At 38.6% G+C, this 13,441-nt stretch overlaps 1 protein-coding gene across 5 annotated transcripts in view; it reads left to right on the top strand.

Moving 5' to 3' along the window:
* The window catches only part of ERC1 (ELKS/RAB6-interacting/CAST family member 1), a 168,796-nt gene extending 155,702 nt beyond the window's left edge, over window positions 1-13,094 (top strand). For 4 of the 5 annotated variants that reach the window (XM_063308525.1, XM_063308524.1, XM_063308523.1 and 1 more), the window contains one exon: window positions 4,941-5,076. Coding sequence is in view for 1 of the 5 variants with exons in the window: in XM_063308521.1 (XP_063164591.1) it covers window positions 4,941-5,129; window positions 11,949-12,086 (327 nt within the window). In the remaining 4 variants the exon portion in view is untranslated. Of the gene's footprint in view, window positions 1-4,940; window positions 5,130-11,948 lie in introns of those variants that run through there. The other variant, XM_063308521.1, reaches the window with a different exon arrangement.
* The last annotated feature ends 347 nt before the right edge of the window (window positions 13,095-13,441 follow it).

The raw sequence follows: 13,441 nt of genomic DNA, 5'->3' as shown, positions 1-13,441 counted from the left end.
ATGCACCCTCCTTGACCCATGCCACACTTCTCGCACACCCCCTTGCACCCTTGTGCACCCACTCCAACCTTCCTCCATGCACCCCCTTGCTCCCTTTTCCACCCAGCAGCAGCTACTTACCTGCCGGCCTGGGACTTGCAACTTTCTGCCAGCTTCCCCACTGACTTTGGTTGAGGGAAGCCGGCACACCTAATGACTATGGGATTCCATTTAACAACAGCAACTAGGACTGCAGGGATCGCCATCATTAAGCAATGTGGTCGTGCTTTAGGACCGCATCATTTAGTGATTGGAAATTCCTGTCCCAGTTGCCATCATAAGTCAAGGACTACCTGTATTGGTAATGTAGGCTGGGGGTGGTGGTGTGCTTTTTCTTCCTCTTCCCAATATGCTGCGGGTTATTATCATTTTTATTATTACATTGCAAAGATTTTTCTTTTTTAAAGCCAAATATATGAGCTGTGTTGTGTTACCTTGCTTGACGCAGCATAGCAGTTTATTTAATTAATAAATGCTAAATAAAAATTTTGCTATGAACCTGGCTGACATACTCTGCAGAACCTTTTTTGGATTAAAGGAAAGACAGAATGGTATTTGTCTTGCTAGCTTGATACATTATGTTGTCCAAAGTCTCTTTAGGTTCTTTGTCATGTAAACGTAGATTTTATTCAGGGGAATAATTGTATAACAGCAAGAATGATCCCAGAAAGACAATGTTGAAAATGCAGTTTAGATCTAAACACTGAGAAGTAATGAGATCACCGTAAAAATGGCCCTATCTACCACCTTCTTTTGCTCTAGTCTTGAGATTTCTGGTATTGAAAGAATACTTTGGTTTTAACTTTGAGTGAAGTTAACTATCTTGCTGTTTAACTGCTTAAATTCATCAGGACTTAACAGTAGTATATATTATGTCATATTTTATATCTATCCTTACTCTGTGATTTGTTATATAGGTTTATAATTTTTTTTCTCTGAGAAAAGAGCCTTAACTCAGTATCTATTGCATCTGAGAAGAACTGATTTCCAGGCCTTATGGTTTCTTACACAAAACAGTATAAAATCACATTATCACTATCTGTGATTCCTTTTTTCTACTAATGGCCTGTAAAAGTATTAGCATATTGCCAGTTTCCAAAACATTTTAAGAGAAGGAAAAACTGACACACAAAAACAGCATTTTTTTTATGCTGCCATGACCTGATTTCAGTCTCTCTCAAGCAGTAATGTTTTGTTTTCCTTGGGAAGGAGCCAAATCGCTTTGGGAATAAAGAGAGAAGTGAGCAAAGACGTTTAGGTCTTCTCACTTTGAATGTTAATAGTAATAAGTATTTTTTTTTATTCAGCCTAAGACTGACAACTTGTAGTTTTCCATCTTTGCTAAACCTGCTTATCTTGAAAACTAGTTTGTTAAGATCAGAATATTTTTTGCTTGTTTGGGTAAGTATTTTGCCAATTGCAGTTCAATGGCATGTACAAATCTCTGTTGAAGGTTCAATTAATTCCTTATTTGAATATCTTTAGCATTTGGATGGCCTCTTTGGAATCTTCTGAGAATGTCCATGGAGAAAGCAGCATTTACTGCTTTGTATTATTTCCCAGCCTGCCACCCCCCCACCCCACCCCAAGTGTAGATAATACCCAAGATGAAGACAGTGAGCTCTGGAAAACATTAATTCATGAGCTTTGTTCATGACATATAAAACTTTCAGAAATAATTTGCTTTATAAAAATGATTTCCTGACTGATTCTAACAAGTTAAAAAATGAGAGAGAATGGACTTGCTAGTGCTGAATTTCCTGACAGAAGTTAATCTAGCAAGGAGGAACAATTCCTTGTGAGGAGAGGGGGGGATTCAGGTTGATTTTGAACATATATGAAGCAGAGGGGTGCAGAGTGTTCCCAATTTAAAATAATTTAAGCTCAAAAGGGCCATTTCAAATATAGGTAGTCTTCACTTAATGACCATTTGTTGAGCAACCATTCAAAATTATGACGGCGCTGAAAAAAGGGACTTATGCCCCCGCAGTCACGTGATCAAAATTTGAGTGCTTGGCAGCCCGCCCACACTTATGACTGTGGCGGTGCTTCAACTCCACCCACCCACCTATCTCCCCCCCATCTCTGCCCTTTTGGAAGCCCTGCACCCTATCTTGCAAGATGGCAAGCCCAGCCACGCCACCCACCCACACTGCACTGCACCATGCCACCCACCCATGCCGCGTGAAGCCACCATAGCAAGCTCCAGCCTCCCCAGCCCACATTCATTCACCCAGCTGTCTCCTCCCGGTTCCCCACACCTAATTTTCAACTTTTTCACCCAGCTGCCGCCGGTGAAGCAGAAGCACCTTGCTGCCTTTGCTGAGTCCTTTTTGGACCCAGCTTCTCCAGCGAATGTTTCCTCCACATGGCTCCCTTTGGAACGCTGTCTTCAGAAGCTTTCGCTGTCTTCTCAGAGCCTTTCGAGAGCTCTGAGCTTTCCACAGAGCTTTCCAAAGGCTCTGAGAAGATAGCGTAAGCTTCTGAGGACAGCGTTCCAAAGGGAGCCATGTGGAGGAAACATTCGCTGGAGAAGCTGGGTAATTTGAGTGGATAAGAAGACTCAACAATAATTTTCACCATAGTGATGATGGACCAGTTGGCATGGTTGGCTTCTAGAGATTTATGAACTTGGCATGCCTATCGAAATCATGGGATATGAAACTTGTACCCAGAGCCCTAATCTGACTAGGAGTGTGGAGACTCAGGTTCTTTCGTCCTTCTTTAGGCATGGAAGCCAGTGGATGACGTTGGGCCAGTCACTCCCTCTCAGCCCTTACCAACGTCAGGCTGTACGACAAACCAGCAGACAAACAAAACACATTGCGTCATACACTGAGAGCTTTGCTGTAAGAACTAGGCAGGCATGGTGCAAAACAAACATATTCTGCAACCATGTGAGGCCAATGCTAAGAACAACAATCCCATTATATATAATAAAGTTAATAAGATACATCAATGAAGTTAATACATTTCACCACTTAGCACAGTTGAAATTGTTCTCGGCACTGAGATTTAAAACACGTAACAAAATAATATCTTGTAATGGAGTCAATTTCTACAAACTGCCTTGAGGCAAGTTTATCAAACTCAGCAGCAAGTTATACTCAAAACATTTGAAAACAGATCAATGAAGAAATGCTGCTAAGGCAGAGAGGATCAAGGTATCACTTAACTTTTGTAGTTCAGAAAGTATATTAAAAAATATTCCTGCCTCTTGGGAAAGATTCCCTCGTTGATGGTGCTCTAGAAAGCATGCAGGTAGTGCAAGGACTTGTGACCTGGTCCATCAGCCCTGTCTGTTTGGCAGGTGCTTCTGCATCCTCTTAAGATAAGCTCTGCCACTGTGGGAAGTGGTGCAGCTCTTGCTAAGTGGCCAGCTCGAATTAGATGTGGGAGAAGTCTAGAGATAAGAAGGACGCTACTTACTGATGAGGCAAATGAATCCCAAGGGAAATAAGTGAACTCTTCAGAGAGCTCTGCTGTTCTCCAAACCAGCAGGGTCAGCGTTTCAAAAATAAACCATGCCAATCAAATGAGGATGCTTCCCACAAGTGTCTTATCCATGGGTGAAATCATCTTATTTCCAGTTTAATATTATAGTCCCAAAGTTAAGCAATTTGTATCTAAGGAGAAAGGATGGAGAGGACAGATGCACACACACACACATAAGTCGATCTCCCCATGCACAGACGTAACTTTAGCTCTGGAACTAGAATGCACACCTTCCAAGCACACTGTCGAAAGAAAGGACTAACCAAACAACCGTCCAGATGCAGCTAGATGTGGATGGGGATAATGACAACAACCATAGCAACGCCTTTTGATTATTAATATAGTCTCCGCTCCATCTGCAAATGGACAGAAGACTGGCAAAAGGGAAAGATTTAGGAAGTGTCATTTAGACAAAACGTTCCACTTTCAGATACATGGTGTGCTTTAGTTAATATATTTTACTCTCAGCAGGAAAATACTCCATGGGAGAAAGATACGCTGATCATCATCTCAGTAAAAATGTATTTGTTTTCCTCATTTTAATCAGTAAAGTGCTATTCAAAGCTTCCTCATGTTTTAACCTTTCTTCTGTAACCATATACCACTGATATTTTTCGTCTAGGTTCCTTGTGGTGTTATTCCATGCTGCTGCTTTATACAGCGCTAAGATGTTAATCCTGATGTTGTACCATAAACAGGGTTCTACTAGGGAAAGGATTTTGACACCACTAATCTAAAGCTTTCAGCTCCTCCTATTGCATGGCCGTTAATCCATTCACAGAGTGTTGGAAACATAGCAAAGGAGCCAGAACAATTGTGTATTCATCGACACTGTTGAAAGTAATACCAGCACCTGTTTCTGTTGACTGAGAGATTATCACACTTCCACATTCATTATTAGGGTTAAAGGGTATGGTTGGAAAGATACCTTATGCCTGCTGACAAGCAGCAGGTGCAGCCATAGATCTGCTTGCATATGAACATTTAGACAGCCACAATTTTGCCATTGGTAGTCTTGGCTGATGCCCTGTAGATCATTTCCATCTTTCTGCCAGAAACTTCGTTTCGTACTGCCTCATGTTTCATTGGTAATGACCAAAAAGAATTTTGGCTCCCTGCATTGTTCAAAACATTTGAAAGTAGTATTCTAAGGTATAGTAGAATTTTTTAATGAAATATTAACTTCTTCAAGGTACTCTTTTAGTGAAACAGAAGTGACTGCAAGTCTTCTGAGACTGGATCCACACATACTCCACCTTTTCCTCCCCTGCCCGGTAGAAGGATGTTTAGGTGGAAATGTTTTGGTGATTTCTCTCAGTTTTCCTCCAGCTCCTTTTATTAAAGTTCATTAAACATCCCTTCGTTGCTGTTTCAGGCTATGATTAAATTATATTCTGTTATTTTAGGTAATTCAGCCTCTTTTAGATCTTGATCAGAATCGTAGCAAGTTGAAGTTATACATTGGACATTTGACAGCCCTATGCCATGACCGGGACCCTCTGATTCTCCGTGGACTCACTCCTCCCACATCTTACCACCTGGACGATGACCGTGCAGCTTGGGAGAAGGAGCTGCAGAAGATGACCCTGGAGCAGGTCAGAATCTTACATTTTCACTGGCATGCTTAAACCGAGAGCAGGTCATATCAGTTATTTGGAAACTCTGAGGATTATTATGTCTGAAATTGTTTTCTTTTCTAAATAAATGTGTATAGTTTTTTTTTTATTTCAGAGCATAAACATTGCTCTTGTTAAATAATATGGATTCAGAAATATTAGTATTGTCACAGCAGGACTCAGGGATAGAATTCCATGTTTCTTTCAGCAGAATGGATAGAAAAGCCCCAAATTCAATAAGGTCAGCCTACCACATATTAGAGTAAATAAAATAATATATATTAAAGAGCAAACTCTTTTAAGGACATTTTATCCAGCGTGTAAAATTACTTAACTACACAACTTCCGAGAAAGCCTAGCTGATCTATGTCACATTCCCCACAGACATGCCAGAAGATCCAATTAAATTTTCCTCAGGCCCGCCCTAATTACGATTAACCGCAGTTTGTGGAGAGTAAGATAGCTTAAAAGCCAGAGACTCATTCATGTGTTACTGAGCTATTAATCATTATATCCAGACAAGGCTAACATACACCCTGTTTTCCAAACTGTATTCTGCACATTTCTGGTGCTTAAACTATAAATGAGAAAATCTCCCTTTGAATTAATCTGGAATAGAATCTTGCGTGTTTTTGTATTGAATCTATATGAAAGGAATTGGCAAGCAATCTAGAAATATGCTGCTGCTATATTTCAGCTAAAATAATTTTCTCTTTATAAATCCAAAATATCCTAGTCAGTCAGACTGAAAATTGTGATAAATTAATATATTTTTCTACCTTTGTTTTTGTAACCTAGAAATTCTAGACAATATTTTTCTCATTCTGTATATGGAAAGATTTTTTGTTGTTAAAATATCTAAGTAAAACTTCAGTAAAATGTCATAAACTCAAAATAGGATAAAACAGAATATATATCAACAGGTTGACAGATAAGTATTAAATCTGGAGTCTTTCACCGAAAAATTACTGTATGGATAAATAATTTTGCAAGAGTAAACCACTTGTTTGGGTCTTGAAGAATTTATATGGATCCTAAAACTAGATGTGCACATTTATTTTGCTGATTCAAGTTATATGTTTCAGTTCTAGTTCTTAGTTCTCCTTATAACTGGTAGATAACTGATGATGTGGAAAGTCAGTTTCACTCCAGATTCTTGTTTCTTTTACTTATTGCGACAAAGCTTCTGACATGGCTTGGTATCTTTTCAGAGTATGTATGTATGTTGCATGCCTTTACATATTTGTTTGATTTCTATCCCGCCTTTATTTTGTACAACTCAAGACAGCATTACATAATGCTCCTGCCTCCTCTTTTGCTCACAATAGCATCCCTGTGAGGTGGGTTGGGCTGAAACAGAGGGACTGGCCCAAAATCACCCAACCAACTTTCCATGACTAGAACTCCTGGCCCCCCAGTTTCTAATCCAGCACCTTAACCAATACACTGAACTACACAAAGCATGTACTAAAGTATTGCTTGTTTCTATGTCATGCACATTTGAATATACATATGTAACCACGTGTTATACTTGCATACTTAGAAACAACTTTTTTGACTTCCAAGCACTTAATTACATTGAATCTTTCTTTTCCAATATTATACACCTAATGCCACTGGTTTTTCTATTATTATCTGTTTCTACCCCAAATATCTTTCTCTTCAGACTTCAGAATGGCTTGGTTGAACAATTGAATTTTAAATCCTTTTCTCTGTTACACAAATCTTTCACCACCTTCTGCCTCAAACTTGAGCTTCTGTATCTCTCTTGGTTTAGGTTTTTTTTTTTCCTTCTGAGATTTGTCAGTCTGATTTTCACAGTAGTTGCAGTGGTCAGTTTATCAGCATAAACATCACTTTATCAGAATTCATTCTGTATATTTCATTGGAATGAGATTATTACGTTTTGTAGTTATTATGCTAAATTAATGGAAGGAAAGCATAGATTCATTCAACAGTGTTAGCAAAATTATATAATTTTAAAATTAATAATCACAACAGTAATAAAAAAGGGAAAGAAAAAAGGAAACTCATACCTTGTTGTTCAAAAAATCTAAAAAATTGTTGCCCAGAAAACACCTTTTCTTCTTTTTTTTCAAATGTTGACAAAGAACACATCAATAGTCCTTTGCTATAGATATAAAATTCTCCAGTATTGTATTTTAATTCTTTTAGCTAGCCCCCATGCCTGAAAAATCCACAATTCTGTGTCTTGATAGATTCCAAATACTGGGGATATGACTTATAAGAACATACACATGTATAATACTGAACAGTCCAAAGGAAAAAGAGATATCTGAAGATAGGTAGTTGGAACAGTCTCTTGCATGGAATAAATTTGAGACGTGTATCTCTTTTCACTTTTATTCAAAATAAACTGTGCTCTCCTCTGTGGAAGGTATGGCCAGAAAGGTTTATTCCCCAATATATATCCATAGTTTATTAAAATCCACCCTTTCTCAAGCAGTGTCAGTTACTACTACCTCAAAACTCATGAATTAATACTTCTTCCTGGCCTCTAGATAACAATGTATCTTCAGTTGCTTGAATAATTCAAAACATCTGTTAGCCAGTAACATAAAGCAGAAGCTTTAAGCCTGTAGATAATCATATTCAAATCCCTATACAAATGTGTAACAGATTAAAAAAAGTAGGAATCATATTATTCAAAATCAGTGCTCTGTTATACCTATTAAATTGTATTTGCTTTCTATACCAGGAGCTCAGTCTCATTTTGTTTACTTCCCTATATCCTGAACATTCGTGCACAGATTGATTGATTGATTGATTGATTGATTGATTGATTAAATTTCTCTGCCACCCATCTCGTACACAATGACTCTGGGCGGCTTACAAAGAATAATAGTGAAGAATAGATCGTGAAGTCTGTGAACTTAATGAGCCAGTGTTCTAATTTTTCATTAATAGGCCCAATTAAAACAACACTCACACTTCCTTCTCAATGTGCCCATCTTTATCTGAGATCCATATGTCAGGGCTCTATGTCTCCAAGAGTTCAAAGCCCTCTTAATCGAGCTCAGCCAGAATCAAGTTTGGCCAAAATCATCTTTAACAGCCCCTGTGACATGCAAGTCATCCTGTGCCAGCAATCTACCCAGAAAATTCAGACCATGGTCCCAGAAGCCAAATATCTCCAGTCAACACCATTTGGATAACCAGTCATTCACTTGAATGATTATTTTTTTCCTTACTGGTTCTCTTCCATGAGCTAGAAGGGTTTTTAGCTTTTTTGGTAGTTCTTAAAAGTCCATTGTAATTTTGTATCTGTTCTGTGCAGTATAAATTATTCCCATGTGGATTAGCGAAAATAATCAATGTCAGTGGATTTAATAAGCCTTGGAAGTTGTTCAGTAGCATGCCAGATACTTGCCTTTGGCAGATAGAGCACTGAGACAGAAGCATATATACTACTACATATTTTAAAAATAATGATGAGAAACAGTGCACACTAGCTAAATTTATTCGTTTTAGATAAATGTGTAAACTGATAAGCTGGGATCTTTTTATAAACAAAAGAAATGTTGATGCAATTGTGTGCTGTCACACACACACACATACACAAGTGTAGTGTTTCAGTGTGCTCAACAACTCATTGAAATAATTGGAAACTAGATCATGAAGAGAAAAAGCAAAGGGCAGTATCAAGAAAAACGATTTCCAAATCATGGGCAGTAATAGTTGTACTGTATTCAACATTGTTCAGAGCCCACCTCAAATATTATGTTGTTCTGGACTCACGAAAGAACGTACATCCGGCCTTGGGAAGAGAGCAGAAAGTAATGAAACTTTAAGGGAGGGGAAACGGCAACTCAGTCCTGAGAAAGTGGAAAGCATGGGAAAGAAATTCAAAATAATCCCACTTTGATTGTGTTTGGTATAAGGTGGGTCAGAAAGAAACTCTGACCGGCTTTAAAGGTCCTGTTATCTCAAGCTACAACAGTCAAGAAAACGTTTCGATGTCTCAGCCATAGTAGCAGTACTCTGATGCCAGAGAATGGGTTCTATTGGTGGAGTATTTTTTGTTGCTTCATGAATTTTGTATGTACAGTGGATATAAAAAGTCTACACAACCCTGTTAAGATGCCAGGTTTTTGAGATGTAAAAAAATCAGACCAAGAATTTAAACGACTCGATGGCAACTAACAACAACAACAATATAACATACAAGCTGTACAATTCAATTGAAAAGCAAACTGAAATCTTTTAGGAATTATGGCCAAGCAGTCCAGCCTTGGTCTCATCAGACCATAACACATTTTCCATCATGCTTTTGTCAGACCTGATGTAGGTTTTTGCAAAATGTAGCCGGGCTTGGATGTTTTTATTTGAACTTTGGCCATACTTCCAAAAAGTACGTTTGGTGCAAAAACAACACTGTGCGTCGGCAAAAGTACACCATACCCCCAGTGAAGCCTGGTGGTGGCAGCATGATGCTTTGGGGCTGCTTTTCTTCAGCTGGAACTGGGGCTTTACTCAAGGTGGAGGGAGTTATGAACAGCTCCAAATATCAGTCAATTTTGGCACAAAACCTTCAGGCCCCTGCTAAAATGCTGAAGATGAAGAGAAATGTCACCTTTCAACACGACAATGACCCAGAGCATACAGTACCTCCAAATCAACACAAGAATGGCTTCACCAGAAGAAGATCAAAGTTTTGCAATGGCCCAGCCAGGGCCCGGACCTGAATCCAATTGAAAATCTGTGGGGTGACCTGAAGAGGGCTGTGCCCAGGAGATGCCCTCGCAATCTGACAGATTTGGGGCGCTTCTGCAAGGAAGAGTGGGCAGAGATTCCCAAGGCGAAGTGTGCCATGCTGAGAGGCTCCTACCCCAAAAGACCGAATGCTGTCATGAAATCAAAAGGTGCTTCAACGAAGTATTAGTTTAAGGGTGTGCACACTCGTGCAACCACGTTATTCTAGTTTTTTATTTTTATTTTTCCCCCTAAAATATTTCAATTTGTTTGTCAATTGAATTGTACAGCTTGTGTGTTATATTAAAGGTGGAAAAAATTCTGAAGTGATTTATCTTGGTGTGATTTTTTTACATCTCAAAAACCTGGCATCTTAACAGGGGTCTGTAGACTTTTTATATCCACTGTATATAATTTCCTATGAGTCCATTGGAGATTGGTAGTCTTATAAATATGGTAAATTAATAAATGTCAAAAGCCATTCTGGATTATCAGCACTGTCTCACTTTCTATTTACTGCTAAAACTGAGTGACCAGGGCTGTTTTTGTGTTAAATGTAGGTTTAAATCCAAACTAGAAAGTATCTAGATCTCTTTCTACAAGTTCCTGGAACTGTAGATTCTTTGAGAGTCTTCACTGAAGATGCAACGTGTTTCTTCAGCCATAATTTAAAATTGGTCAAAATCACAGATGTCGTCACATAAAATGTGGTTCCTCCATTTCACTTGGCTTTACTTTAACTTTACCAGTCTAGGCAATTTTTCAATATAATATGTTGTTGCAAAAATATTTATGAATAAATTTAACAATTCCATAATAAGATTATCCTTTTACAAATATATTTTGGACTGACATGTAAATACTTCATATTTCCTAACACTGTATTAAATATCAAATTGCCACAAAAACAATATTCACTGGGTATTTTAAAGTCAGTAGAAAATACATAAAAGCTGCCTTATTATACATTTTTTAATGTATAAGAAGCTAAATCAATTTTGAATTCAAGAATTTTCTGGCATGGCATTTCCATTTCCTGACAATTAAGACTTGTAAATTTATCTTACGTTTCCAAAGAGTTCCATTTATTGGAGGCCTGATAAGCCTTCAGCTTAACTGATGCATCTCCTCAGATCCTCGATTACACACCTCAAGTTGTGAAATCACAGCTTGCTATTAGGTTTTAAAAATGAAAATGTGTAAGAAATTCAGTTAAGTCAATTGGACAGAGGGGTCAGTTGATGTCATACATTTTAGAATGAAAACGATAGCAGGAAATTTGGTTTGGAAAATATAAATTCAAATTCCAGCAAGATATGTATCTTGGGGAAAGACCCTGAATTTTTGGACTACTTTTACCTTTTTTTTTTTTTTTGACATAAAAAGTGATGTTCTGTGCAGTGTGTGGGTAACCAAAGAACAATCTTTCTATCCCTGGGAATGAATTGTCTGAAAGTTGTTCCATGAATTTGGAGCATAGCTAACATATATTCAGGGGAGACAACAGAGACCACCAGGCAATACCAGGAATGAAGGTTATTCTGGGAATTCCAGAAGGCAACAATAAACCCCTCTGATGCTGTTTGCAAGAAAACTACATGGATGTGTCCATTCAGTCATCAAGGGCCAATTCAAAGCTGATTTAGCTTCTTATACATTTAAAAATGTCTAATAAGGCAGCTTCTATGTATTTTCTACTGACTTTAAGATGTTAACTTATTTTTTTGAAGTTAGGCAAGGAACCATTATTTCTGAACTTCAAATTGTTATTGCATGGTGCTGATCTGAGTTCAAAACAGCGTCTGGAAATGTGGTGCCTTCTAGACAGAATAGTGGGGTACAAGGAGCTCAAACCCCTTAATATATTTTGGGCTTGAAAATATTTTGCAAATTTTTATATCTAACTGATCAAGGAACTGCAGTTGACCTCAGTATATATTCAGAGACAATCCACAATTGCTTCCAAATAACATGGGAGTGGCCCCTTTCTTTTTAAACAGCCCTTAGAGGGAAAACTGAATCTTGATGTGGCAGTTTAATGGACCCAAGTGCAGTGACTGAAAGTTGTTTTTTCTTTTCTTGCAGCTTCATGACGAGCTGGAAAAGGCTGAGAAGGACAGCACAGAGCTACAAGAGTTTGCAAATGCCATTCTCCAGAAGATAGCTGATCACTGCCCAGACATCCTGGAGCAAGTTGTCAATGCACTTGAGGAATCATCGTGACTGAAGCCAGCACTGCTCCTCCCCAGCAGCCTGCCATGGGGTCAAGCCCCACCAGTTCAGGAGTCATGAGGATCTAAAAGCATATGAAAGGGGGAGCGGGGGGAAACTTTTGGTGCACCTTTTTTTAAACAAATGAACATAAACTGGTAATTCCTCCAGTCAATAATTACTGAACCATGCTTGCATCTTCTTACTGCCTTTCTCCATTGGAATATGCCTCACAGTTACTTTCCCATTGGCTCTGGGATGTGTCTGCTCTGAAATTTGCCAAGACTAGGAAGTGTGAAGAGGCACTTGCCTTTATTTTACTTTCCAAATAGTAAAAATCTTTGGCCTGTGTGGGGAATTGGATGTCCTCTAATAGTGTCTTATAATTGGCCATCATCCGTTTAGCTAGATTTGCTGCTTATGTCTCCACAGGTGTATTTATCCTAAAAGAGAGGTGGGAAGTGTCCCAAATTCTTAGTGATGCCTTCTGTTAAGTAAGCATGGGATACGTTGTTGTATTACCCGTATTGTTCTGCTTATTGTGAGCCTCACTTGTGTTTACCAAATGAGCTATGAAATGCTGGTAGCTATTTTCTTCAGCTCGTTTTCTTGGTATTTTAGTCAGTTTTACTCTAACCCTATTGATATATCGTTGCATTTTTGTTTGAATAGTGCCCTTTTTTTGTTTGACTTCTCTCATTTTTATCTGTTTCTGGGTCCTTGGGGAGTCGCCTCATATCCACAATGGTATCTTCCAGAGCCTCCATCCGTGATTGAGCCCAGAATAGCTTCCCTAAATGGCATTATGTTAACATACTGCAATTCACAGCCTAATTAGGAATCTGAATATTCATTTGAATTGTATTAATTATGAAAACACATTTTGGCTGTGGGCACTGCTAGTTCTATGCATAATTTATTCTTTAGGCATTCAGTGGAACAAACTTTTGCTATATTCCCACCTTCATTAAACTGTCGTATTTCAGGTTTCAGGGTCAGTAGGAACCTTTAGAGCAGTGTTTCTCAGCAACTTTAAGCTGTGTGGACCTCAAATCCCAGAATTCCCCAGCCAGCCCTGCTGTTTAAAGTTGCTGAGGTTGAGAAACACTGCTTTAGAGCATAAATCTGCTCCTTTCTTGACAATGAATGCAATGTCTACAAGACAGTCTTACTCTTTTTCTTCCTTTCCAGATGCTGTATTTCATCCTTCAACACTAACGTTCTGTTTTCACCAGCTTAGATTTTGTCCCCTCACTGCCCCATCCCTACCCAGCACATACCTATGTTTAGATCTGGAAAGCCAGCTCTCATGATGCCATGAATACAATTAGGAAAGAATGCAGTGGGGCCAACTGGGTGTCCATGAA

This window comes from Candoia aspera, chromosome 7, assembly GCF_035149785.1.
Source record: "Candoia aspera isolate rCanAsp1 chromosome 7, rCanAsp1.hap2, whole genome shotgun sequence".
NCBI lineage: Eukaryota > Metazoa > Chordata > Lepidosauria > Squamata > Boidae > Candoia > Candoia aspera.
This window is presented reverse-complemented; position numbering and strand designations above follow the sequence as displayed.